We start from the raw sequence: 27,700 nt of genomic DNA on the forward strand, positions 1-27,700 counted from the left end.
TGCTGAAACAGGTTGGCTTTTACTATTGTACTATTTTCCACGTGTTGCAGAATAATTCCATTATGTCACTTTAAGGGACTGTACCTGTATTTCTGCTTGTTCTAGTCAATTTGCTGCAAATCATATATACTTGTCATTATGACAGACCAGTTTTCAAAGCAGGCTGCAGTTTTGTTTTTGTTTTTTTTAATGTGTGTTTTTACTTTACATGCAGTCTCGATATACATGGATTTCAGTACAAGAAAAGTAGTAGTTCATAGCAGTGTCTAACATGTCAACTGCAGATAGATTTAGAAATCTGCATCTACATTACAGTGCAAATGCAGTGAAATTTAAGCATAACAAAAACACACATGATGTTCATTCTGAATGCCTTCTTAAGCAAGTGTCAAGTTAATTTCCATAAAACAGCAGGCGGTTAAAACAGGTTGAGAATTTTGACTGAATGACGTGGAAAATGGTCAGCAGTAATGTATACATACTATGTGATTTGTAGCACAATTGGTTTAAATATGCAAAAAGACAGGTATGTTACTCAAACACAAGCACTTTAAAGGAGTTTTGAGAGTGCAGCAAAATTCTTTCGCCCTCCATACTGTCCACGCTGCTAGCATACTGTCCCTGCCCTGCTGGGGCCTCACTGAGTGCCTGCCTATCTCTCAATAACCTCTGTAGGAACCACGGAGCCATGGATAGACACGAGTATCACAGCAGGTCCCGCTCTGCAGACCAGCGGCCCACTATAGAGCGCCCCACATCCCGCTCGCGCTCCACTGAACGCCCTCACGACTCGTCGCTCATGAGGTCCATGCCGTCTCTGCCATCTGGGAGGTCCGCCCCCCCCTCACCTGCCTTGACGAGGTGTGACCCAGATCGGAGACGCTAACCAGCTTAGCACAGGAGCAGACTGGGGTTTTAGTTGTACAATCATTTCCCTGAGGCACAACTACTCTGGAGGGAGAGATAATTTAAACATTTGCTTAAAACATCAATAAGTAGACTAGAAAACTTAAACATTATGAGACTAAGGCCCAGTGAATACATTAAGGCTGCTAACTGGGAATATTCATTATAGACATACAGAGGTCTTAAAACTCAGTTAGTTAGCCTATCAACCCCGCTAGCTACATAGCTTACCCAAATAGCTATATATTAGGCTATATAGGTAAGCTAGTTAGACTGGAGATTCTCCTGGAGGATTTTGTCAGTCCTAGAAGTCAATCAAAAGAAGTCATTGTTTTTATATTCTTATGTACTGACAGTTGCTTTTTTACTTGATAATCTACAAGTCTAGTTAGAAGATAGCTACTTTGTGAAAATCTCTGGTTCTTTTACCCAAGCACTGAGTATTAAAACAACCAGTATGATTATCTCTGCTCCCAGTGCAGCTCTGCCTCTGCTAAATGTTTGCATAACTAGAACCTTTGTAGAACTCAACCAGTTTAGACCCCGCCCCATGAGCTCCCACCCACCCCAAGCCTGACTAACTCACAGAATGAACCAGAAAAACCACATCACTACCACCTACCTTCCACCCTTCCCAACACCCTGCTACCCTGCCTCACTTCACTTCACCCCACCCACCTCCCCCTCACAACTACCCCACCACCCACCCAGCCACTTTCTGTTTTGTCCCCAAAAGCACCGGTGCTGCATTTTCTTTACACATGTTCCAGGCACGACAATCCTGACACCGTAGATGGCGTGCTGATGTTTTAATTTGGAACACACTGCTCATACGCTTGCGTGAGTATAGCAGTGATGGGCCAACATTTTTTACTTTGATTTCATTACTAACATCAACTGATGCTGTTTATCCTGTGATGGCATTCTGTTCTTTTCTTCTTTTGTTTTGAGTTGAAGCCTTTTGGGGGCACTCTGAACGCATGGTCGCACTGGTCTGCTGTCTCTGCATTGAACTCTTCTCTCCTTGCAGCTTGATGAGTCGACTGTACATGCGATTCACACCTGGCATCTTTTATTGCAGCTCAGTTCCCTACAGTTGATGTATCCCTCCACTCCCATGCCATGTGCCAAACATCATTGTTGTGTGCATCAGTTTTATATTTGGAGAGTCAAGACACTTTGTAGATTTCAAAAAATCAGGAATCTTCTTCACAAAATTACTAAACGTGAAAACGTAATGTGAAACTATGTCAAGCTGTAAACTGTTTTTATTAGGTCTGTCACATAGAAAGTTCAGCTTGCAATCATTAAACAAATACGATGATCTCAGTTTCGCATTGGTACAATTGCTGTCACTGATTATCTCCAATTGAACCTGACAGTAATACACAGCAGAACATGACAATATGTGATGTAACATATCTGCTTTTTTATTAAACTGATCCAACATGAGTAGATTAAATCAAGCAACCCATTATAGTAGATAGCTTCACTTTTTATTTTAAGCTTTACCTTCAAACTTCAAACTGAAAATTTCTTCACTTTATTCACACTGTGATGTGGGTGCAACATGGCAAGGCCCTGCATCCACTATCAGATCTGGTCCTAATTTTTGTCTTACCCTATTGTCCACCACTGTTTGTCATGTAGGGCGCATCCTCGTAGTGGATCAGTCCAGACCAGTCCCACCAGTACCCCTATGTCCAGTAGACGAGGACGGCAACTCCCACAGCTTCCACCCACGGGGAAAGACAGAAGTAAGTCGCCTGGTTGTTTCCTATTTGTATTACAGGGTTACTGTTTGTGAAGGGACATACAGATGTGTCCATCAGTGCGATAGCGTGTTTCTGTTCAAAACCTTATATAATGATGTAGCTTTTATTTGGTGGCCCACCTGATTGGGGCTGAGAAAGAGATTTGGTTTTACAGCAGCTGCTGTAACACTTCACTTTCAACTGAGACAGAAGGGATTCTTATTTGCTGATGGCATCTTTCAGTATAAGCTCTAGATCATATCTTATATGCAGGGGGATTTTTCTTTGTTGTTTTTTGTTTGATTAGTGTTTACTTTTGCCTTCCATCCATAACATCTCTGCTCGGTTCCTTTTCCATTTCTCTCTCAGAAGATGGAGACGAAGGAACAGAGCCTTGTGAAGGTCTGTACCTGAATGTATGTGTTTAGTCTTTCAGACTGGGAGTGCTGGTTGAGCTGCACCTCACTTTGAAGGACCAAACCCCGTCTGCAACGGCGGGTGACTGGGTTCATTGGAGGCTAAGCTTACTCTATGCTCCTTGAACCCTCCCTCTGTTGCAGCTGTGTTTAACGTACAGTTTGGGTGTCCTGTGCCGTCATGTTCTACTAACCTGTAGGCCTGTCTGGATTCTACTATTGATTGTGCCAGTGTTGTGTTCAAATGTAGGCTCCCTGTTTGAATGTTTTGAGTTATACTCTCGATGTCTTTGTATTTGTCTGGCAGTTACTGAGTTATTCTAACTATTTGGACTGCTGAGATACCTCACCAAATGCTTTACTATCTATATCACATAAACAGGGTAAAATTAAGGCTTTGAGCTGCGATTAAGGCACAATAGTTTGAACTTTCTGATGTCTTCACAACTACAAAGTGACATTTGAAGTCCTATTTGTTCCTCAGCACTCCTATAACAAATGTTTTGTAAATGTGTTGTAGCGGCTTGTGATGTGTATTGTATGAAGAACTGCAATGAAAGCAATGATTATTGTACCTGTGTCTTTTAATCAAGAGGCAGTGAAAACCAAAGACTGATGTAGCTTTGCAGTGATTGGAGGGAATGACTGGGTCAAAGATAGACAGAGGAGAAAAGGCGCAGACGGTTCTGGAGAACTTGTCAAAGCACTCGTAGAACTCTTTCATCATTGTCAGAGTCCATGAGGGTTTCCCCTGTCTTCTGTACGGCGGCCAACAAGCCCGTCTCGCTCTCTCTCCATCTTCCTCACCCTCTCCTTTGCTCTCTCTCTCTCTCTCAGTCCTGACCTTCTTCTGTATCTGTGCCATCTTTTTATCACTCTGAAGCTCTCTCTGTCTGGACCTCTCCATCCCTTCTTTATGTTCCTTTTTTCTCTTTATTCTTGTCCCAATCTCTTTTTCTACCTTTTCTCTTTGTCAGGGAGTTTATACTCCCCCATTTCTCTTTCTCTCCCTCTTTCTTTCTTTGTATTTGTGTGTGTCTCTCTCTACCGTACCTTTCAGGACAGTGGCAGTGTGTGGGCAGTGGGGGGAAGTATTGATCTGTCCTTGTGCTGTAGCTCCCACAGAGCTGTATGGCACTCAGCTTATGTAATGCAAATGTGTGTGTGTGTGTGTGTGTGTGTGTGTGTGTAGCGTTTTATGGACTGAATCCATGTTATTGCCCCTCGCTGATCACAAAGAAGAGCTGGATTGTTGATAAAACTGCTATGGTTTTATCTCGCTGCTGTACTTTAAAGTTTAGTCATACCTTACACTTTCACAAATCTAATGGTCTTGTTTGTTATTGGTTCATGTGTGGCAACTACTAAGAGGGAGCAGGGGAGGAGCTTGGGGCACCTGAACCCCAAAATGGTCGCCAAGGTGTGTAACAATACAGAAACAGCCTGAAAACAATCCTGCAGCAACGTGTGTTTGTCATTTGTCTTGAAATATATGACACTGCTTGAGTTTTCTTAAAAAAAGAATTTCATGTTCATTCACAAAGAAGATATTAAAAGTACAAGCTCTGCTTAGGAGTTAGAATCTTGTTTTGTTTTTGGATGAGAGTAATGTACAGTATGTGTTTATGTACAGTACATTCATGCACAGGCTTGAATGAACAGCCAGACTGTTGGCAGAAACTGGAGTTCCCCACAGTTTCCACTTCCTACTTTCCCATCTGTTTATGTGGCGTGCTTCTGTCCTTTGACTGTGTGGTGCTATTACTCAACACTGCCATCGCTGTAGTGCTGACTGACTTCGTGGATACAGTGTAAGCTTTCTGAAAAAGCCACATTCTCCTTTCAGATAGTCTATAATCATTGTGCTCTGACTGATATTCTGCAGGCCAAAGCTGCTGTAAGAGGGTCTCATGTTGGATAATGAATTTAGCAGCAAATGCGTGGTGCAATTAACCACACATTGTACAGTTTTATTAACCAAAAGTTTATAGCATTTTTGTACGGCATCTCAGGATAGCGCTGTGTTTGTGTGCGGATCTGTGGATGTATGTGCATCTGTGTTTGAGCACATACAGAGTGAGTTGCCTCATTAATGTGACTTACAGTACCAGTATAGGGTTTCAGAGCTCCATCATTTCATGAGCCTCCATCTGTCTCTCCACTAGCCGCAGACTGTGATGAAAAACCCCAAGGCCCGCCGGTAAATGGGAGGAAAGGCAAGTCCTGTGAATAGTGTGATGGCGTGACTTTGCTGTGTGGGCTTTCTCAGTCAACACAAGTTCTTCATGTGTGACATTCACTAGCATCTGCGATTCTTAATACTTCACGACTAGTGGTGACTCTTCCTACTTATTTGTCGTAGCACGTTTATATAGTCAAACTTATCTTTGTCCACATTTTATATATTATATATACTAAGTGTGCTTAGCTCATGTTGAGTTGATTTGGAGTGATCAAATTAGAGAGTTTAATGTAGCTGAAGCTGATGTTAATATGCACAGAGTGCTGTCGTTGTGATCTCTGCTAGTCTGTCCCTCTCTGACTTCAGTACTCCCCAAATCTGCTGTCTGCTTTAATAGAAATTAATTCTGCACAGCTCCACCTCATAAAGAAAGAGCTCTCTATTTCCATTGTGAACTTGCCAATCATTTTAATTAGACATGGATTATTGAACATGCACACACTCACACACACTGCACAGTACTTCCTTAAGATTCAGTCATACATACTCATGTTTATGGCTGTTTGCAATTTTTGTTTAAAAATTAGGATAAATTATTGCATCTCAACAAACAATAATTAAGTTTAGTGTTTCCTGAATTCTCTGCATTTCAGAGTCTATTCTCTCAGTTTTTAGAACTTTACAGACTATTACATCTGTTGGCCAGCAGATGGAGCAAAGTTCATTAACTTTGATGAGGAGCTGTCCATGATTTCAGTGCTGAAGTGGCAACGAGGTCTTTTTCTTTCTTACCAGTTCTTCCACTGGCCTCTGTCATCACTACAAAAGACACGTATAGTTGTTTTAATATGTAAACTGTAAATTTAAAGGTGAAATCTTTCCTTCACATTTTGTGCAGGATTGTACAAAAAGTTCCCTCAATAATCCAAGGTCTCTAAGATTTCTGTAGTCTACCAACCGGTGTGTGTGTGTGTGTGTGTGTGTGTGTGTGTGTGTGTGTGATATATATACATCTGTATCTGTGTGCGTGTGTCTTGCTGTAGAAGTGACATGGGAGGACCAGCAGCGAGGGTTGAATGGCACTTTGTCCAATGGAGGGACACAGCCACAGCCCTCCCTCACTGACACAGGTTGGTTGGTCTGGATGTGGATTTCTGACACTGCAAAGCCATATATCACTTTGATAGAGTATTTGACTTTTTTCACCATTAATTGGATGAGTCCATGAAGAGAAACCAACTAAGTGAATGTATCCAACTGTTGTGATAGAAAAGAAAAAACAATTGCCCTCCAGGGACAAATAAAAGTTTAAAGGTAAAAAAGGCTGTGTTGCTACTACCTGGCTGTACCGTTAATACATGAAGGTGACGAGGTACAGCTTCCTCATGGCCTAACTTAGGGGTGTCAGACTCATTTTAGTTCATGGGCCTCCACCTCCAAATTTTGGCTTTCTTTTAGTGTTAAGAAGTACATTCTGAATTTCTGTTCACCAATATTGTTTTAAGATAGAAGTCTTATACAAATTCTTTTGTACTGAAGCTGCTGATTGGCAATATTTTGCACAATGTTCAATATCTTTAAATATGATCAAATGATTATTGTTCTTCTAGAGAACTGTATTCTGGTCAGGGTGGAAACCCTTTGAAGCAGCATTTTACATAAAGTGGGCTACTGCTTAACTTGCTCCCGAAACCTCTTAGCTTTAACATATGTATCAATATTAGGTGGGCAAAGTCATCCAGTGGTTGCTAATTGTTTGCTAGATTTGATTCACTCACCAGCCAAAAAAACAATGGTACTCTATTGGGTTGATGGCAGATTTTGGAATCCTTTCGTCACAGTGTCAAGTGGACAAAAAGGTAAATTTGAGTAAGATTGAAATTCTTCATGTGAACAGTGTTTACTGCAGAGCAAGAAAAGATAATCAGTTGATTCATATTGATGGACTCATATAAAGGTGTGCACCTTCAAAATATTAAACAATATTCTATCAAAGTGATCTCTGATTGAAGAGTTTTCCTGCGCTGTCGTTCACAGTTTGTGTGGATTCTTATCAGCTGGATTTCAGCTTTGCCAAAGACAGACCTGGACAATGTGCAGTAGCAGCTGGATGTAAGAAAAATGTTAAAAGAAAAATAGATAATGCAAAGAGAGTGCGCTCTATATATTTTGTATGTGCCAGCAGAGTGATTGATGATAACCATGAGGTTGCCCAGGTCAGCCTCTGGATGGCGTCCCCCTGTTTTCCTGTCTCTCCAGCCTTTGTGTGATTTTGTGGTGCAGCATGGAGCTAATGTTTCTGTAGACACTCTGATCTCTTCATCATCACTAAGCATTTGAAAAATGATTTAGGACAACACATTTATTTACCCTAAACAAAGAAAAAAGTGTCACGGAACAGTGTCACACCTAATTTAATTAAGTTATGTTTTATGAATTGCTGTCGTCCATTGACATACTGCGGGAAGGCATGAAATGTGTTGCTAAGGTAATGACAACACCACGGGTGTCTTGAGGTGCTGCGTTTGCTGTATTGGCTCAATGTGCTACCATGGAAACAGGTCTTCACCCCCCTTTGAATTAAGCCACCTTATGCTCACCTGTTATGTAACTTGCTGATATGTTATGTCAGGATCTTTGCTGTGGTGGCTTTGCACGCAATTTTAAACAGAGACATCATTAAATGTTAAAACAAAGCCAGAAGAAACACGGTCACGTGCCTCAACTTCTGATTCTATGAGCATTTTAACTGCTAACTACTTCACTATTAGCATGTAACTGCATGTAATGCTGGTGTTTTGGGCTAACTAAAGCCTGAGCCTCCCACTGCCTGAGATTCAAACTGTAATGAACAGTCAGTCTCTTACTTTCTCCTTTGTCCTCTTTGTTCTTCAGTCTCTGTCTCTCTCTTAACTCCCTGGTTCTCCTCCTTGCTCTCCTTCTCTTTGTTTCTTTATTGTTTCCACCTTAATGTATCCTGGAAAGGCTGACTGAGCATGATCCTCTTAACCATCTTGATCACACTCACATTACTTTATATTGAAAGCTATCTCCAGGCAGGTCAAGGCCTCTCAACAGTGATTGTGTGTGAGGGAGGAATTTTAATTACAACCTTCACCACCAACTGTTATTCACTATTTCCCATACCAGTCATTGATTCTGTGCTCCATAACAAGCACACACCACCGCCAACAACAACATCAGCAACAACGATGCTATACTTACATCAGATGCCAAAGACTGAAATATGATCAAGGGATGATGTAGGGTTTACATAAACTTTTCAACTAGCTTTTTGCAGTTGGTGCAGTAGTTCAATTTTTGAATCTTTTCTTCTATAAACATATGGACGAAACCAAAACAGGTAGGATGATATTGCTCTGAAAGTCACGTTGCATGTATTTCATCTAGGATCTAAGATAGGTATATGCCTAGTTGACCACTCAATGTTGAAACTGAATGATATGTCAGTCCTGGAGAAGAGAAGCATATAGACAATAAGTTGCATTGTGTTTTTCTGTTCTATTATATTTGGTTTCTATGTACAGGGAACTAGGGAACACCTGATTTTAGTAAAATTTTGACAAAAAAAGATTTTTTATTATTAATTAATTATTGATGATGCACAAAGACTGCTCTGACTGTTCACATAAGAAACATTAAAGTTACTTGAAGAACGCTTGACAGAGAAGAGAAAAGCCAAATGTCAGCTATGATATGGAAATCAAAATTCAGATTTAGAATCATGGAAGTTGAGCTCATTTTTAGTATTTGTCAAGCCCTAGTAACATTGACCTGATGCTGCTATTTTCTATTGTGGAAATGTAGGTACCGTGATAGAGTAAAAACTGAATATTTTAGAACATCTAACTTTAGCTTGCTGTTGTGTGTGGAGCTGGGGTCTGTTGTCTTGGAATAGTTTATCATTTAGAGGCTGTTGAGTTAAATATGAGATGTTAATACCACGCAGTATTAACCCACAGGCCACAGGAGACTTTTCCACACTGACTTGTTCTAGTTTTCCTCTCCCATCTCTGTCTTAATATATCACTCTCTTATCCTGATGACCTACATGATGCAGCTGAAGTAAGGAGAAAAAAAAATCACTTGCTCCCTTGATTATCATTTGACTCTCTAATGAGATGATGTTAGCTGCCACAAAGAGATGAAAGCTGGTGAGGCAAATGTCTCACATTGTCTTTTTATTCATGTGACACTTCATTATTCACCCTAATGGAGTACTAATTGAGCTAAATGCAAATTCAGTGTAAGGGGTATGAGAATTAAGTCTGATTGGAGTGGGCTCCTTTTGCCCTCCCAGCTGTCACTGTTGGTTTTTGTCAGGTTCAGACTCCTGGACGGAGATTAGACAGGAAGGTTGGAGAACAGGAATAATTGAATGGTGGACAGAGGGGGCAGCCTGACTCCGAGGAGGGGTCACAGAGGCTGCTGATTACAAACTGACCTTGATGTTGTCCCCACGATCTGAGGTCATGTGGGTCCACGTGTGGTTGCTTACACAGGATCAAAACACACACAGAGAACATGATAGAGAAATTACATCACATTTCTTCTTTGGGGGGGAAAGAGAAAGGAAACAAAATCCTCCTCAGAATATTCAGGGTCTCAGCAGGCTGAGAGGAAAGAGAGAAGGACATGAATAATACGAAAAGGAGGAGAATATGTAATTGGAAGCAACAGAGTTGCCTGAAAGCAAGGAGTCGATCTTGTTGTTGCATAACTGTTTTTGAGACAGATACTGTAGCTGACGCTGTGTGTGTGTGTGTGTGTGTGTGTGTGTGTGTTTGAGAGTGCATTGTTGCACTCTGCTCAGGTTACGTTGGAATTTTTGTCAACTTTCACGTTTTTTGCTGAAACTTTGTGAGGTAGTCGGCTCTCTCTTTTGTGCGCTCGCTGCTCTGTGCTTTCAGTTTGTGTTGTTTTGTGTTTTTTTTTTTCTTTCTTTTATGTTATTTTTCCAGGCTGTCTCCTCACAGTTGCCCCATGCAGACTCAAGTGACATCCACTTCTCCTTTTACCCTCCTTTCCTCTCCCCCCTCTCCTCCGCCTATCCTCAGAGGTCTCCAGTTTCTATCTGGTTGGGAGCATTAACATCTCTTTACTGTTTCAGCTCTTTTTCCTTTAAAGCACAGAACCTCACCTTCCCAACCTCTTCCCCCCTTTCTGATCTCTAATAACTAAACTCTTAGCCTCTACCTCAGCCTCTCCTGGCCTCGCACCCTCTTGCTCTATTTTGACTTTTCACTGTGCCCATGGTGGAGTTTGTGTGTTCTTGGTGTACTCTATGATTTTGTTTGTGTGTTCTGTTCTTGTTGTTTTGTCATTGTCGTGTCGTATTGTTGTCGTGTTGTGTCCCTCCCTTCCTCCCTCCCGACCCTCCATCCTCTTCCTCTTCACTCTGAGCCTTCAAACCTGGCGTACTCGGTGATCACGGTGATGGGGTCACCCTCCCTCCTTTCCCCCTCTTCTCCTCCGTCTCCCGCCCCTTACCCTTCGTGCATCCTCTCACATCCATCTTCCTCTCCTCTGTCTGTGTCTGTCCATTCTGTGATGTGATCCCAGAAGACACGGACTCACCAGGTTGGACGAACTCAGGTCTGTCCCTTCTTCTTCTTCTTCACCCTCTTTCTTTTCTGACTCAACCTCCTCTTCTTCTTCTTCCTCTCTGACTCCCCACCCACCTCCCCTCACCTCTTTTCCTGCTTTGCTCGCCTCCATTCTCTTGTGCCGTTTGCGCTCTTAGTCGTTCTGTAGATGATGCTTCCGGCTTCTTTGTCATTTCTTTTTATTTTGCTGCGGATAGACTGTGTCTATCATGATCATCGTCATGCTACTGTGGTTTCTTTGCTGCTGGTCTTGACATGAGACACTGTGTGATTTTCTACCTAGGAAAAACTTGCTGTCAATGTATGGCAGAATTTCCTTATTTGGATTACTCTCTCTGTGGACACATGTTTTCAACAAATTTATTTTGTAGCCTGTTCAAGTATAAGTTAATTGACGAAAACAAAACAAAAAAACAGGAAGGAATACATGAATGACTATATTTTTGATTATCTGGTTCAAATTCACATTCACTTTAATATGATAAAATGACTGACATTCAGGGCATGAATTCAGTTTTATACCTTTGACAGGGGTAGGCAAGCTTTCTTTGAGTGTTCACCAGCTAACCAGCTGCTAACTCCAGTTTCATATTTACCATAGAGACATGAGAGCGGTATCAATTTTCTCATCATGCTCTTGGCAGGAAAATTAAAAAGCGCATTTCCCAAAATGTCAAACTGTTCTTTAACTTCATGATATCATGTCCAATTACTTTCTGTTCCCTACAATTGGATGGCTATGTTTAAAGTGTTTAGCAGTTCCCACACTGTTTATTTGACTGGGCTGTAAAGACCCTCAAATCACAGAAAAGCTGCAGCTTTAACCTCGTAGTCAGAGGACGAAGTCACCACACTTTCAAACCACGCTGTAACTTCAAAAGTAGCATAACTACAATAGCTGAAGAAGTTTTTAGGTTGCGAAACAATCACTAGTTCATTGTGACATAACAAGCAGTTTATTGATTGACAGTTACATGACATGACCCTAACCCTGTCATTTAGAGAAAACTAAAGAAGTAGAAGTGTGTAGGCTTGAGATGTTATAAAAGCAGTGGTGACACTGTAAACAATTAACCAAGAGAGGCAGAGAATGAATTCACTTCTAATGAGATTAGTTCACTTTGCCTCACGAATGCAGTCATTCATTTGCTCTCAGCTTGTATTGCTTTTCTTTGTCCGTGTGCGTGTATGTATGTGAAGCTATAGGCATACCGTATGTGTGCATGGCATTTGTATGTGTGCAATCATCTTCACTTTGTCATTGCCGTCATATGACACAAAAGTAGAGACAGAGAGCAAGTGGAGAGAGTGGAGACGCAAGTACAACAGGAAAGTCATAATTCGGTGGTGAGTGTTTTTGCAGAGAAGAACACATGCAACAGAAAGCATTTGTTGTAAGGTATTATTTTGTGTTTTATTTTCTTTTTAGTTTAACAAAATGTGCATAGTTCTTATGCAGTGGCATTAAGGTTCAGCTTCTGTATTGATTATGGCGTGAGGTTTGTACAGTGCAAATGCGCTTGCAGCAAGATGAAACAAAGCACATTGCTCAAATTGAATTTAGGAGGAGATGAGGTGGACAAACAGGATTTTGCAAGCCTCTCACTTTGAACTGAGAGGGATGCGCTGGCCAGTTTATTTGGGTCATTCAGAAATTTTGGCATTTATCTAGAATCCTATGTGTCCCAACATGGGTCACAGGCATTGTTGAAGGTCATACATTTTGTTTACTGTAGTATTAGTGTCCAAAGATTCTACACTATGAAGCAGGAATCAATAAATTGTGCTAATTGATTATTTTTCAATTAAAAAGATGTGGTTAAATGAGCCTGAAATTGTGACAGTTGATACAAATGTAGCTGTTTTATATGTTACGCAGCTTACCTTTACCAGTCAGTATTTTCTGTTTGTGTTTGTGTTTCTTTGTTAATACAGTCGACCATTCAGCTTTATCCCATTAGATCTGTCCTGTCATAGCTCATGGCTCATAGCTCAGCAGAAGCTTGTCTCTCACCATAACAGTATGTCCCTCCATCAGGCCTTCCTCACTGCATCAGCCCCATCTGACAGTCTCTTGTCTCTGTGCTTAGGTATGGACATGGAGGAGAGGACCAGGCAGATGAAACTGAAGATGAACAAGTACAAGCAGGGAGCGGGCTCTGACTCCAGACTGGAGCAAGACTACCACAAGGTAAACATGTCCAGATATGCTGGATGCATGCTTCAGCACTCCAGAGTCACAGAGAAATACATATACCTACATTATACTGTTTGCATGGCTGCGCTGTGCAAAGGCCATATGGTACACTTTGCAAGCAGTCAAGCATGTGCACATGTACATATCAACATCATACTGCGCATGTACATGGATGTTTGCATAGTGTACACACACCCACAGGTAGAGTTACACAAACATCACAAAACAGGTAATCATTCAACTCAGTTTAAAGGTGGGTTTTCACCATTGAGTGAATTTTACTTACTTTTTTTTTTAGGCCAGTTCACCCAAATCACTAAAACCTAAATATATGTATCTACACTTGCTCCTGGTGACAGTGAGCCACTGTATGTAGATAGTTTTACTTGACATTCAAATGAAAAAATACATTTGAAAAATTAAATTAGGCCTGGGGATTGTCCAGAGAACCTGGGGCAAAGTGTCTGGAAATACACAATGCTGCTTTAAGCCATACAAACAAGGCATGGCTAGACACAAGGCATGCTAATTTAAAGCATTTTTTGTGATGATAGCCAACCCTCATTAACTGATCATTAACTGCAAACTGACGGTGTCTAAGTGTGTGATTTTACCCACTATTTAAAGCTGGTAAAATCATCTTAGAGCGGCACACAGGGTATTGCTTCACTCAGCGCCTCCTTGCGCTGCTGTTGCTCTCTCTCTGTTTATCATGACACTACTGCTGTTAGAGCGTGAGCTCCACGCTGGTGACATCATGAGTCCGCCGGCCCTACACGTGTACAGTTACATGGCGAACTGTTATCATCACCAAATGGCTTTGGTGTAAATGTGGGTTTATGCGGACCATTGAACAGCTCAGGTTTGGATGTTAGCTGCTGCTGTGTTAGCTTGTGCTAACTTGTCAGATTTTGAACTGACCCCTCTGTGTAACAGAAAGTTTGCTGATCCTTTCTTCCAGTAAAGAGGATTAGTATCTACTGAGGCAGGGATTATCTCTCGTATAGGTGTCCACCTCTGCCTTTGGGTCACAAGCTTGTTAAGGTGTGTTGTAGCTGTCTCCCGGTAGCAACATTATGGCATTGCTATCACGACGTTGTATGACTCCAGCTTGAGCAGAAGCAGACTCCACTGTCTCATCATCTCCCCCTATAGTGCCAGTATATTATATTTAATAAATACTTTCAACTGTTTAACTAAAAGTCTTTATTGGTTAAAACTAGTATTCTTGGTCAGTGGTTAAACAGTTAATTATTAACACCCTTGCTTGATACAATATTAGATAAGTGAGGAAATGTGTTTACTCTTTGTCATTTGGGTGAACTGAGCCTTTAAGCCTTTTGTTGTAAATTCGAGGAATGTGACAGTGAGTGTATGCAGAGTCAAGTGTTTACTACTCTGCTCGGGAGAGGTCCTGAGCATGTTTAGAGAGCGTGGCCCGGGCCTGGTGTGTCGCTGCAGTCTGTGCCAAGCCATACAAGACAAAGTCTCTCTTCCTTTTAAGTCTGTGGTATGAGAACTATTGCGTTTGAGCATCCAATGTGTTTGCTAGAAGTCTATAAAAAGCAGATTGAATTGTGAGGTGTCCTTGTCTGTTGAACATTATCCTCCATGCAAGTGCCATTGACAAAGCAATGCTCTAACTATAGTTAAACAAGACTCATGAGCACTTGCTCTTAAAACCACAGTTACTGTAACACTCAGCTCAGGTTCTCTTACAATAAACAGTCTCCAGAAGACACACACAGGATATTATATACACATCCAGTTCTACAAATTTTCTTCAACTATGTTGACACCAAGGCTGTCATCCCAGTTGAACTTAAAAGGAAGCCTTAGTGTTAGAAAGATTAGTAAAAATCTATCACTGATTTTAACATTATACAGTACAGTCTGCCTTCCGCTGTTGGAAGCACTCAGATCCTTTAGTTAGATTAAAGAAGGAATACCACAAACACATTATTATCAGCAAGTTATACTTAACATATTAAAAGTAAAATGACATAACGTATTCTATACTTGGATTGTTTTATTACAAATGCATTAACATGTAAGCAGGTAAGGCTGGATTACCTGTCTGGCCTGGGGTCCCAGACCCCAGCAGCCCCAAATACCCCAGTTTACCTGTTTGTCATTTGGTTGTATGTTATTTAATAATTTTTATAAATAAATATTTTTAATAATTTGCGGCACTAGAGTACATTTTTTTAATGAGGTGGGTCCTACTTTATAACCTTATCTCTGTAGCCCTGCCTTGTAGAATGCCCCTGTGTCAAAACCTAGATTTAAGACCTAATTTTAGTTGATACTGTGCTCACATAGTTCATAATCATAAATAAAGTTGTGTTTATTTAAACCGCTTCCAACTAAGTGACACAGAAACCCTGAAAACCTCGGCCTCTGGATCTTGGGCATATAATGAAGTAAATGAGAGTTAAATCTAGTCATGCTCTATTTAATCTATAATGATTTTTTTTTTTTTTTTGATGTTTTTCGTTTAAAATGTTGACCTGCAAAGTAACTTTTAAGTGTTGTTGTCAGATGAATGTAGCAGAGTGAAAAATACAATACTGCCCTCCAGAAAGTAGAGGAGTAGAAGTACAGTATAAACCAGCACCAGATAGTAAAACTCAAAAAAATGCTTTCATACAAATCATTGTCATTTACAGTTCTGTTTCTGGTGACGTATTAAGAACAAGAGCCAGCTTGTCAAAACTCTCTGATCAGCAGCATTTATCACCAATTAATAGATGCTTATCGAAAGGTGATTGATGCTGATATTTTAGACAGGACTGCCTTTTCTAAATCCTCTGAACATACTGCGCTCCTAGACTCAATTCAACCCTCAGAATTATGTTTCCCTACTAGTTGAATTTGTCTTTGTCTTTGGTCTTTTTGACTGAAGTACATAAAGGACATCTGACTTTTAAAAAGGCACACCTAATACGCCTTATGTAACAACATCATCCCTACTCGTTCTTTCTGTACCATTAGCTAAACTAACAAGTCTACATCATTCACATTCAACAGCCCACTTAAGCAGCAGAACTTATCTTGTTCAAGACTGGTCCTTAAAAAGCTATGGGCATGTGAGCATTGTTTTGTTTTTGCTTGAAGTTCAAGTCAAATGAGTGTCTCCATTTTACAGTAACCACATTTAAAGAGAATATTGACTTAAAATTGTTGGACTTGTGTTTTGCCAAAAGGAATGCACAAGTCAAGCACCAGAAATATTTTTTGTGTTATAAGACATCACCACAATAATAATCTTTTATGCTCTGTTTGTGTCTTCTCTTCTCTGCAGCGATCGGGCAGAGATCCACGGGGCTCAGATAACCTGTCGGCAAAGTCATCAGACAGTGATGTAAGCGACGTGTCCGCTGTGTCGAGAACCAGTAGTGCCTCTCGGTTCAGCAGCACGAGCTACATGTCTGTCCAATCAGAAAGGCCGCAGGGAAACCGCAAAATCCGGTAGGCTGATGTCCACCCCAGGGGACAGTGACCTTTGTCTGACTCTCTAAACCCATCAAGCTGTTATCAGGAATAGACAAATCCCCCTCAACTGTGAAGTTGTCTTTCCATATAAGTTGCCAAGTCCAGACGTTTTCAGTTTTGAAATGGTTTGCACCTGGTTAAAACTTAAAGAGGAAAATGCACTGCCTAGCACTGTGTGTCATTTTCTTACTGTGATGAGTTCAGGTTTGGCTCTGTTTTAGAAAAATCTGGAACCAAATGGTTGAACTCTGCTTGCTCAAGCTGTGGGGGAAATTTGTCCATATCTGGCAACATACACTGAAACATAAAACACATTGCATCTCTTCAGGTGTTGTCTCATATCAAAGCAAAAAAAAAAAAAAACATATTCATTTGCATGGTGCTTTGCTGTAAGTGTACATTTCTGTTTTCTGTTAATTTGAATCAGTCTGCTTTTGATCTTGGCTGCACTGTCTTTCTGTGTTTGTCTTTCTTTCGTCGTTGACAATATTCATGCTTTGTTTGGTTTTCTTTCTGCTTTGCATGTGCTGCTCTCTTGCTTCTGTCTCCGTCTTCAGCCAGTTGCGATCAAGGAGCCAGTCTCGGGAGGGTGATGAGCAGTTAGGGGAAGTGCTAGAGGAGGAGGAGGCGGGCGGGGGAGGGGGAGTAGAAGGGAGAGGGGCGAGTAAAGAGGGGAGATCGCAGGGAGGGAGGAGGGGGTCAGGGGGGAAGGTAGACACAGACAAGGAGCATCAGGAGGATTTGGTGGAGAACGAAGAGGACTTGCACCAGAGGAGTATCTCAGAGACTGACCTCAGGTAACACGTGTGTGGCAGCCTCTAACTCTAGACTCCTACTAACAATAATGTAGACCTGTAGCTCCCAGTGGCCAACTGACTTTTGCACGTTTCCATGACGATGTGCAAAGCAGAGTGTGGTGACTATCCTCCACCCTTTAATCTTGTTAACTGTGGCCCTATTAACACCTACCAATACTAAAATGGGTCAGGACAATTATAGTGAGCTGACAACAGTGTGGTAACCCATACAGCCTGTGCCCACTCAAGGAGCAGATCAGATGGATGTGAGAATAGTACAACAAGCATTCAAGATTAAGTAGCAGTTCACCCAAATCACAAAGGGAAACAAACATTTTTATGTAGCCATGCAGACAGGTTCAGATTCATTTGCAGGGATTTTAAGATATCTCCTGCTAAAATATGGTATAGAGAAATAAGTGTGCATGTACCTGTGTGTATGTATAGATGGGAGTCGTGATTAGTGGGGGAAAGTAAGGGGGATGTTAAGATGAAGGAAGGAGTAAGAGTGAGTGTTATCATCCTATGTAATCTAATGTAGCAATCTATGTAATATAGAAAGGAAAATGGAAATGCTTCCTTTATTCATCCCGGGAAGGAAGACAGGAAATTTGACACAAATACTTAAAAAGTATCTTTGCCCCACCCCATTTCGAAAATAACACAATGTCTCGAATGTCTGTTTATACAAACAATGTCCTGGTTATTCAGACTAATCCACAGACCCCACTGTCAACAGATTTCATTGAAGACTATTTTTCAGCTTTGGTCAAAAACAGTGGAAACTACAGACATTGAGGTCTGAGGATTATCCTGACTAGCCAGGACATTGCCTCTGGAAAGACATGCTGCTGTTTTAAAATGTAATTTTTGAAAATGAAATGAAAAATACAATACAGTGTAATGTGAGGGTGAATCAAAATTCCATTTACCTCCATTGTCTTGGGGTGGAGGCAGAAATTTCAGAGATGGACATCTTAAAACCTCAGTGAAAAAGTAAACTCCTCATGTCTGCATGGCAAAATACCAAGAGGTTTAAGTAGGAAAAAATAAAAACATTAATTGAAATATACCTGCAGCAGTGTGATGTAACACTTTGACCCACTTTTCCAGCAGTTTTATATATCTGTGTGGCACCGTAAAGGCACACAACATTAACAGTGCTTTGGTTTCTCCAATTATCCTTTTGTTGCCAAGTGTCTGTCTAATGTCGCTATGGTTACCTTTGCCTTGTGTGCCAATTTGAAGAGTAAAATTTAGCTCAGAGATTTTAATTGTTTATATTTCATCATGTTGCATGAAAAACTGTGGTTGTATTCCATTGTAATCAATCACACATACATGACCAAAGCCATGTATGGAAATCTTTGCTTTTTAAGTTGATGCATGCATCAAACTGTGGTTTTAACATGTTAAGACTATATTTAACATGACACAATTTTACTGTGGCCACAAGAGACTTTAATTTCTGAAGAGTGCAAGACTAGAAGGTTTAAAAAGTATGTCAAGAGCAAATTCAAGAACACATTTTGAATCCCACAGCAGGAGGAATGGTTAGCTTACACCAAGATGTCTTCACTATCAAATCAAATTCACAGCAGGATCCAAGTGGGTGCTTCTTACCCACATTAGTGCTGCTCAGTGTCTGCTTGGACTTGAGAGATAGCACATTAGGATAAAAGCTATACCCTCTTATGTGTGACTAACACTGCACTAGTCTGATTAACAACACACATCCTACATGTGTGGAAGGCCAAATGCACATAGGAATAATGTGAGCAGGTCCTCTGGAAGGTATACAGGTTTATTATATGCATAGTTCATTTGTAGATACAGATTAATGCCAAAAGAAGATATAACAAATCTGTGATTGTGCAATGTTGTCTGTTGAGGCTGCAGTCTGTGTTGCTTTACTGTCTGTCTGTGCTGCTCAGTGCTGGGATGTTGCGTCAGTATTTTGTCTGTCTGTGTTTTTCACATGCTGTCTGAGTCCTACAGTGTCGCTCTGCACCTGCAACTTGTCAACCCAAACCTCCCACATTCCTCCGACTACTCCTTGACATGCCAAGAACATTTCTCTCTCTCTGTGTAACACCACAACCCCAGTGACTAGCTACATTCACTTTCAGTTAAATCACTGGAAACTATAATTAATGTGATTAAAATCCTGTCTTGGCAGATACATCCTGGAGATATGTCTAAATTTAGTTACAATATTCCAGTTTTAAACATTGTCTTCCTCTTTAACTGAAAGTGAGCAACTCTTATCTGTGTGATCAACCCCAAATTCCTTCATGACAGCTACAGTATAAATCTATAATATACATTGCACAGTCTCCTTTTCTGGGGCAACAACGCATGAGACAAAATATACAAGGATAAAAAAAAAAACATTCTAATCTAATACTCATTGAGGTTTAGAAAAGATGTTCATGTGAGTGTTGCACTCAGCTTTTAGCTTTTATAACTGATGTTAACACAGTGTGTGAAATAGCTCCAAATGAATTAAATGCTCAACAATAATTCTATTTTTAATCAAAGGTAGTTACACAGTAGTAATAGCTGAATTTCATACTTTTACCAAATGATAAAGTCTGTGGACAGTTGTGAAACAAGCGGTTGCTAGGAAGCAGTAAATGTTAATATAGGTCATTTTCAGTTATCCAACGTTTGGACATTAAAACTGTTTACACCAGACTCCAATCAGAACTTGGGACATTTTATGAAGCTGGAGTACCTTTTTTTGTGTGCTCCTGCTTTATGATTTGGTCGTATGTGATGTGAGTCACATTGTGTCAGGATGATTTTCCATGCAAAAATGTCAAACATTTGGTAGGTCCTGCTTCTCAGATTTGCTGATCTTCATTGTATGATATGGTGGTAAACTGAATTTCTTATTTTTTTTTTTTTTACTTTTGGTTGTAAAACAAAAGCAAATAAATGACATTACTTGAAGTTCCGTGAAATGATGATGGCCAATTCACAGACAATACGATTAATTGATTTAATGAGAAAATAATTTGTGGGTAAATCAATAACGAAAACAATTGTTAGTTGCAGTGCTGAAGAAGTTTTAAAGAAAGAGTAGTTTCAGCTATCTGTTGGCATTTAAACCAAATACTACAGGCCAGAAAAAAAGCACAGTGAAATAGATATAAATGCAAACATATGACAATCTAGAAGCTTGCCACGTCATAAAGTGTAGCATTGTATATACATATATATATATATATATATATATATATATATGTATGTATGCTCCCAATATGTTGCCAAAATAGAGAGGCCATAATAGAGAGGTAGATGATGTTTTTCACCGTCATAAGCTTGAGCAGTGTGATGTTCTGTTTGCACTGGGATAAGGAAATTCTATTTTCTGTGTGCTGTTATGTAAGCTCTGCTGGTGACGACACTCACAGATGAGCCTGTACAGTCAACGTAAACAGTAAACAGGAGGCTGAGCCTTACTATGAGAACCTAACGGTTGATAGTGAGAATACAAAGATGATTAATGCTGTGTCCAGAGATGGAGCAGTCAGAGAGTTGTTGTGTAGTGGATAAGATGCTACCTGTCTGGAATGATTAAAGATTCATACATTTCTCTGCTTATCTATCAGAAACATTGCAACTAGCTACATTTACTTATGAGTCATCTCCTGTGTATTGAGGTCACAGTGTAAGTATACATCTGCTACACATTAAACAGGCCTGTTCACATTAGTTTGGTGTATGAACATGATGATGGCCATATGTGTTTTCAGTCTAGGAGCGCTTTCACTGCACAGAGAGGAAAATGCAAAAGCACTGCTGTAAGCTGATGTTGCATTCAGTGGTCTCCAGGATAAAAGGAGCTTTCCATCAGCACTTTTAAATCCCACATCACCTCTGCTCCTCCATGTCTCTTCCATCCAATATTGTTGCCTGGGTAATGGCTTATTTATGTAAGGGAGAGTACAGACTGGTGTTTTGAAGAACAGGGGCTGATCATTACCAGTAGGAGGTGGGGTTGTTTATTTTAACCTGTTGGTCCACTGACCTCATTCAACAACAGAGAGAAAGAGAGGTCTGTGTCTGACTTACCTCTTCAGCTGATAACATTTCAGTGATTAATCACTTCAGTCTCTGACAAAAAACTTTGGAGTTGTGTTGACAGCCATGAATGCATGCTAATGCTCTGGCCTGGGGCACAGTTGCCATGGTAACACGTTTTTCTGCCTCACCTAATAAAGAAACAGTGATTCTCCCTTTGAAAGATGAAAAAGATGAGGGGATAAGTATGGGAGGACAGGGTGAACCTTCCATGACTTGACATTTACATACAGCATTTATAATCCAGCTGTCAAAAGGTTAGACAATTAGACATTAGACAGCTAAAATATGATTATACAACAGCTATACAACTAACTGAATGTTGCTTGGCAAACATATTGTTGTTCACAGCAATATTTCCTATATCTAAACATTGCTAAAAGTAAACTACATTGTTTTGGAGTAATGCAGCTTTTTTAGGCCTGTTTTTATCTAAAGGTAAAGTCTTCAAAGAAACAATCAGTTGTTAACGGTGACTTTTAATGGTCATCTTTTGCCTTATGATGATCAGAAATTGAAAGAGATAACCTTTTCATTTAGAGGCTGTATGTTATTGTTATCTTACATTTAAAGTGAGCACAGTGTCAACACTTTCGCGAGACATTTCCAGGTTCTGTTTTGCCTCAGGAACATCTTGGCCTACATGGAAACGCATGGTGAGCAATCTGCATGATGAGGAACACTATGTTCTTTGGGCTGAGGCTGAAAATCAGAAATCTCCGGAGAGTCCCGCTGTTCCAGGCAGGCACATTAAGACAGTAAGACCAGCCCTAGTGCCAAGACCTTTTCAGAGGGTAGAGATACAGTAATGAGAAAGGGTGTTACAGGAACAGTGAGCACATGCTTTTATAAAGTTATGTTAGTCAATTAAAGGTAATTCAGTATAAACATTTTTCATGTTCAGCCAATAGAATTGATCTATTTTGATGATCAACATGCCTACCGTAACATACACAGTATAACCATTAAGAAATTAGACAAATACTTGAGTCCTGGGGGTTAAACATATGGCCCGCTAAAGGGTCCAATCTTGCCCACTGGATGACTTTGCACACCTAATATTGATGCACTTGTGGAGGCTAAGAGGTGTGAGTTTTCAGGAGCAAGTTAAACAGTGAGTATCCTGCAAGTTACACTCCTGCTTTAGTCTGTTAAAGCCAGTTTATGAATTTATACATTTACATCAGAAAAATGTGTCTGTTTAGTCCACTGAAGCATATAAAAAACTGCATGTTGAATGAGGTTTTTCCTATAAGGAAATGACCCTACCCTACCGCACAGGGCTCCATATTGTCCAGCCCTACCTTGCAGCATGTAGTTTAATATGCATTTGTCCATTTAAACCAGTGTAGTTTTGCTCAGAGTTAGTGTGTCCAGTTAGAGCAGCAACAAATTAACATTTTAATCATAATATTTGGCCTGCTTCCTGGAGACTGCAGTAGATAAAAACATGTTGACTAGTACAGTGTATTCAGTTAGACTAGAAGAACATTTGTCCCATTAGAGGAATACACTGCATCTACTTTTCATTATTGATTTTTTTTTTTTCTATTTAAAAGGGCCTGGAATATTTCTGTGCTCATACGTTTTAACCTCAGTGGGCACTAATTTGTAGAGGCAACAATGACCCAGTCCCCCTGACCTTGCCACTGTGCTGATAATTGATGTAAAGGAAGAGGCAGCATTACTGGCCTGTGCTGATCAGATGAAATGCAGCCTTACTGTGATGATAGTGAAAGAGCATATTTTAGAATGTCACCTGCACCATGTCGGCCCATGGTGTTGTCAGGCGTTGAGACGCTTGAAGTCTGCTTCAAAGCTTCTGAGCTGCATTAACTGATCAAAGGCACTAATCCCCCAATAAGCATTCAATATTTATGTATTAAAGTACAGGCTGATCCATAACAGAAACCACTGGCATTAGAGCTGGCATAAACAAAAGTCTTTGTACTGCAGGCTGAGATACGAGTTGTGTGTACTCTTGTAGCGCACATCTGACTTATTTCACCACCAGCAGGCCACCAAAGTAAGATGTATAAACCACCAAACTTTGTTTCCTTTAGAATTCAAAAGTGGCAGTTCATAGTTTTTTCATCAGCAGTGAGAAGATCAATTTGAGCAATCATTTTTGAGTTCTCATACACTCATGAAAGATTAAGTGGCAAATATTTATCATCTAACTCCTTGAGAGCAAGAGCCGCTCTCTCTCATAAAGCTTAAAATCATAGACACCAGGCTTTGAATGCCTGATAGATTTGGACACACAGAGTGCTGAAGCTCCAGCAGTGGTAAACATTTAAATTAAAAGCATTACTCACCTTCAGTGTCAAGGTAATGCAGTACTGCTGCCTGCACTTGAACATCCTATTGCAGTGTCAGACGTAATCTTGATTAAATACTGATCACTTTCTTAATTCTAAGACTAAGGAGTTGAACATTAATGTCTAATATATGAAAGAGCAGAATTTAAAGGAGCCTAATTGAAGTAATTGATGGAGTCAATTGTCAAACTGCATTGATTCTCTCCCATTTTAGTCAGCATGTCTCTCCATAAGTTGCCTTTATAAGACAGTTACATGGTGGAGGTCAGACACTTTAATTAATGAACAGTAGCCTGAGGGTGCTGCACATAACTCATCCCATTAAGAATGCAGAGCCTATGATACAGAATGTAATTTGTCTCTTAAAGATAATTTTCCTAGCAGAGCTAAAATAAGACCCTAATTTGGACACTGGCCTATTTCCTTTCAAACAGGAAGAGCTGGAGAATAATGCTGATGACAGGCAACTTTTCTTTTTGTGTGCAGTTCAACGTAAAAGTACTGAGAGTCTGGTCATGACTCAGGTGCAGAGAAGTTACTTTCTACTTCCAGGTGTATATGAAAGAGAGCAAGAGCGCACTAAATGTTAAATAGAATGAAGTCACATTCTCTATTATCTCTAAGTGGTATATAAATAAATTAATACTTTAACAAGAAAAAAACAGACACTTATCAAGTGTCAACTCATTGTCATGCTCATTAAATTGTAGTACATTTGATAGAAAATATTTCAATAGGAATAAATGATTAAGTTTCTAACTATTTGTTAATATATTTCCAGAACCTTTTAAATTGAACAATAGACTGGAAGTTCAAACAGCAGGTCGCAAAACAATCACAAATAGGTCCATTAGCTGTTCTGGAGCTTTCAACCATATCACACAATTTTCCTCAGCAGATGAAGTTGACAAACACGTATCCATTTTTCTGAGGACTTTAAGGACACATTGTCTGTGTCGGTGTAAAAGTTGAGATTGAAAGATAAAGGTACCCTGTGGAGTGTTTGAACACTAGTAGTGCTATGCAGCAATGTTTTACATGTTGATCCCTGTATCGTTTGTTCTTGTACATGTGAATGCAACCTGGTCCTGTCTGTGGTTTCACAGTATTCCACAGGTGGCAGTAATATGCCAAGAAATGCAACACTGTGCCAGAAAAGGCAGCGAAGCAGAAGACTGAGAGCAAGTGAACATGGATGTAAATATTACAGCTTACAAACTTTTGAGAATAAAGGTTGTCACATAGTTTGTGAGGAAGGAAATGCATGTGCAGGAAATGCAGGAAGTGAGGACGGTGTAACACATTTATTAGACCTTAAAGAAACTCACAGTGTGTTGAGTAACACTGAATGTAAACGGAAACTTTTTATTGTCTCACAAGAAATCTCCACAGGGTACCTTTTATTCTTGAACTTGTAAACAGCAGTTGGAAAAACAATCCCACTGTCAGTATTTGTTTTCGGGCTTTGGCTTCTATCCCACTTAGATCAAGAATTAATTTTCAGTCTCAGTTCTTTAGCCAACACGAACTCCTTTAAATGCTCAGAAAATGGAAATTTAAGCGCTAATTTTGTGCGCACTCACCTTAACATAATGATTGTATATGTCACTCACTCACTCACTCACTCACTCACTCACTCACTCACACAATTCAAATCTCACTCATAGTGCACACTATATGAAATGACTAACTACATAGCAAATAAGAAATCTGGTAGTACAGTGACACTACTGAAAATATAAAGACCTAACAAACAACTGTCAGAAGTCAAAATGACAAAAATACTTTAGTTAGTGCACAAAGATGTAAGGAGCTAAATACAGTATTAATAATCTTTCACGATATACATTACATCCACTTTAAGTCCTAAATTCAGCTATACTGTAAGTCATGAACTCCTGTACCTGAACTCTGTCCTTCTCTCCTTTTCACCCCACGCCTTCTCTCCTGTCCCTCTCCTGTCCTCTCTTCTCTCCTCTTCTGTCCTCTCCTCCTGTTACCTCTTCCATCATCTCTTCTTTCACATCTCCTCCGCTGGCCTCCTCTCTCCTCTGCCCTGTCCTCTCTCTTCTCTGTCCTCGCCTGCCCCCCTGTCAATGGTGGTGGCTGACAGTGACTTTGCATCCAAAATGAAAAACAGGCAGATGGGCTCGTCGGGCGGGATGAACATGACCAAGAGCACAAGCATCAGTGGCGACATGTGCAACCTGGAGAAGACGGATGGTAGCCAGTCGGACACGGCGGTTGGCACGGTAGGCACTGACGACAAGAAGAGGCGCTCCAGCATTGGTGCCAAAATGCAGGCCATGGTTGGCATGTCGCGCAAGAGCCGGAGCACCTCTCAGCTCAGCCAAACAGGTAGGGCATCCAAGTGCACGGCCAGTGTACTGTATGTATGTTCATATGTGCATCTGTCCTGTGGCCTCTTGTTCTGTCTGTGTGGGTTTCTTTGATGTTTTCTGTTCTGAATGTGGAGTTCTAATAGTGCAGCCCTCTCTCTCTCTCTCCTGCAGCAAGTCCTCTTCCCTGCTTTTTATCTCAAAGGGCTTTTGGACACTGCACAGTCATTTTCTAGAGATAAAGACAACAGTATGATAATGGTTATACTCTTTTCTCTCTTTCTTCTAGGTAACAACTCTCCTGGGAATTCCTCTCTCTGTCTTCCTCACTTCTGTTTTTTTTTGTGTTGTGGTAAAACTGCTTTGCACTTTTTGCCACATTGATGACTCGCTTGTCGCGGTTCAGGTTTTGTCACCTTTCTTTATGTTGTGATGCTCTTTTGACTCTTTTCCAGTGTAAAACACTACCTCACACTGTGTATGCCGTTTTTTGTATTGGTTTCTGTGATTGCATGTGAGAGTGTGTGCACATGTGAGATATAGACAAGAATGGATGTGTTGTGTGGGTTCAAACCTATTTTCCTTTAGCTGAATGCAACAATATGTATTATTCTGCAGTGAAAAAATAACACATGGGCTATTACTTTTCTCACTCTTAAATTTTTTTTTTCTAGTGTACTTTCTTTTCAAAAACGCTCAATAACCATTTGAGAAGGGTTGAGCTGCATTAGCCGGCACCAGGCAGTGTGAAAATACAGCCTAGCAGGTGGCATGCAACACTGTCTCTGATGGAGAGACGTGTCATGAGAAGGTCAGTGGATTGGTCCACTTCCCCTCTGCAGCCACAGCTCTCTGGTGCATGTGTAAGCATTGAGGGCCTTTTCATCTTGTTTGTTCAACCTTAAAGTGGTAAATAATTACTTCTTCCCATCAGCACTCTCTGATGACACTGGCTTGATAGCGTGGCAGTTGAGGGATGGTTGTAGAAAAGATGTATGTTGAGGGGAGATGAGCAAGAGAGTGAGAGCGAGGCGGTGTGCTCACGTGGCACTGCACTGCTCCCCTGGCTCGTGATTTGATCGGCACATGAGCTGCTGCCATATCTCCGTGGGTTAATCATCTCTAGTCTTTAATCATATTAATATGTTAGTCAGCAGTTTTTTGTGGCATGTAGATATGGTTTATATAGATGTGGCTGCTAGAGGATAGAAGTAACTGTTCCTGTTCAGTAACTGCATTGTGAAGCAGTTCTTCAAACCTTGTGTTGTTGACTAGTAATGATGGTTATGTTGCTAAATAAGACAACTCTTCTGGAGTCTACTTTTGGGAACAGACAAAAACCAACTGACATTTGTTCCGATTTTTACTTTAAGATACCCATTTGAACAGTTTCACACAATCCTGGGAAAAAGTTACACACACACATGCACACACTCTTTCCCCATGCAGACACAGCAGTGAGCAGACTGAATCTCCTGGAGCTATTAATATTTCACTCTGTGCTTCTAAGTGCATCAGATGGATTTTGTGAGTGCGTGCATACATCTGCCTTTCTATATTCCCGAGATCTGTATTTG

At 40.5% G+C, this 27,700-nt stretch overlaps 1 protein-coding gene across 43 annotated transcripts in view; it reads left to right on the top strand.

The window, feature by feature from the left end:
• rims2a (regulating synaptic membrane exocytosis 2a) overlaps window positions 1–27,700 on the top strand; it is a 162,284-nt gene that overhangs the window by 115,741 nt on the left and 18,843 nt on the right. For 24 of the 43 annotated variants that reach the window (XM_049584492.1, XM_049584497.1, XM_049584501.1 and 21 more), the window contains 7 exons: window positions 676–861; window positions 2,557–2,663; window positions 3,030–3,062; window positions 10,842–10,874; window positions 12,976–13,076; window positions 16,387–16,553; window positions 25,898–26,142. In XM_049584492.1, coding sequence (XP_049440449.1) covers window positions 676–861; window positions 2,557–2,663; window positions 3,030–3,062; window positions 10,842–10,874; window positions 12,976–13,076; window positions 16,387–16,553; window positions 25,898–26,142 — 872 coding nt within the window. The remainder of the gene's footprint in view (window positions 1–675; window positions 862–2,556; window positions 2,664–3,029; window positions 3,063–10,841; window positions 10,875–12,975; window positions 13,077–16,386; window positions 16,554–25,897; window positions 26,143–27,700) is intronic. The other 19 variants (XM_049584515.1, XM_049584510.1, XM_049584519.1 and 16 more) reach the window with 8 other exon arrangements.

This window comes from Epinephelus fuscoguttatus, linkage group LG8, assembly GCF_011397635.1.
Source record: "Epinephelus fuscoguttatus linkage group LG8, E.fuscoguttatus.final_Chr_v1".
Lineage (NCBI taxonomy): Eukaryota > Metazoa > Chordata > Actinopteri > Perciformes > Serranidae > Epinephelus > Epinephelus fuscoguttatus.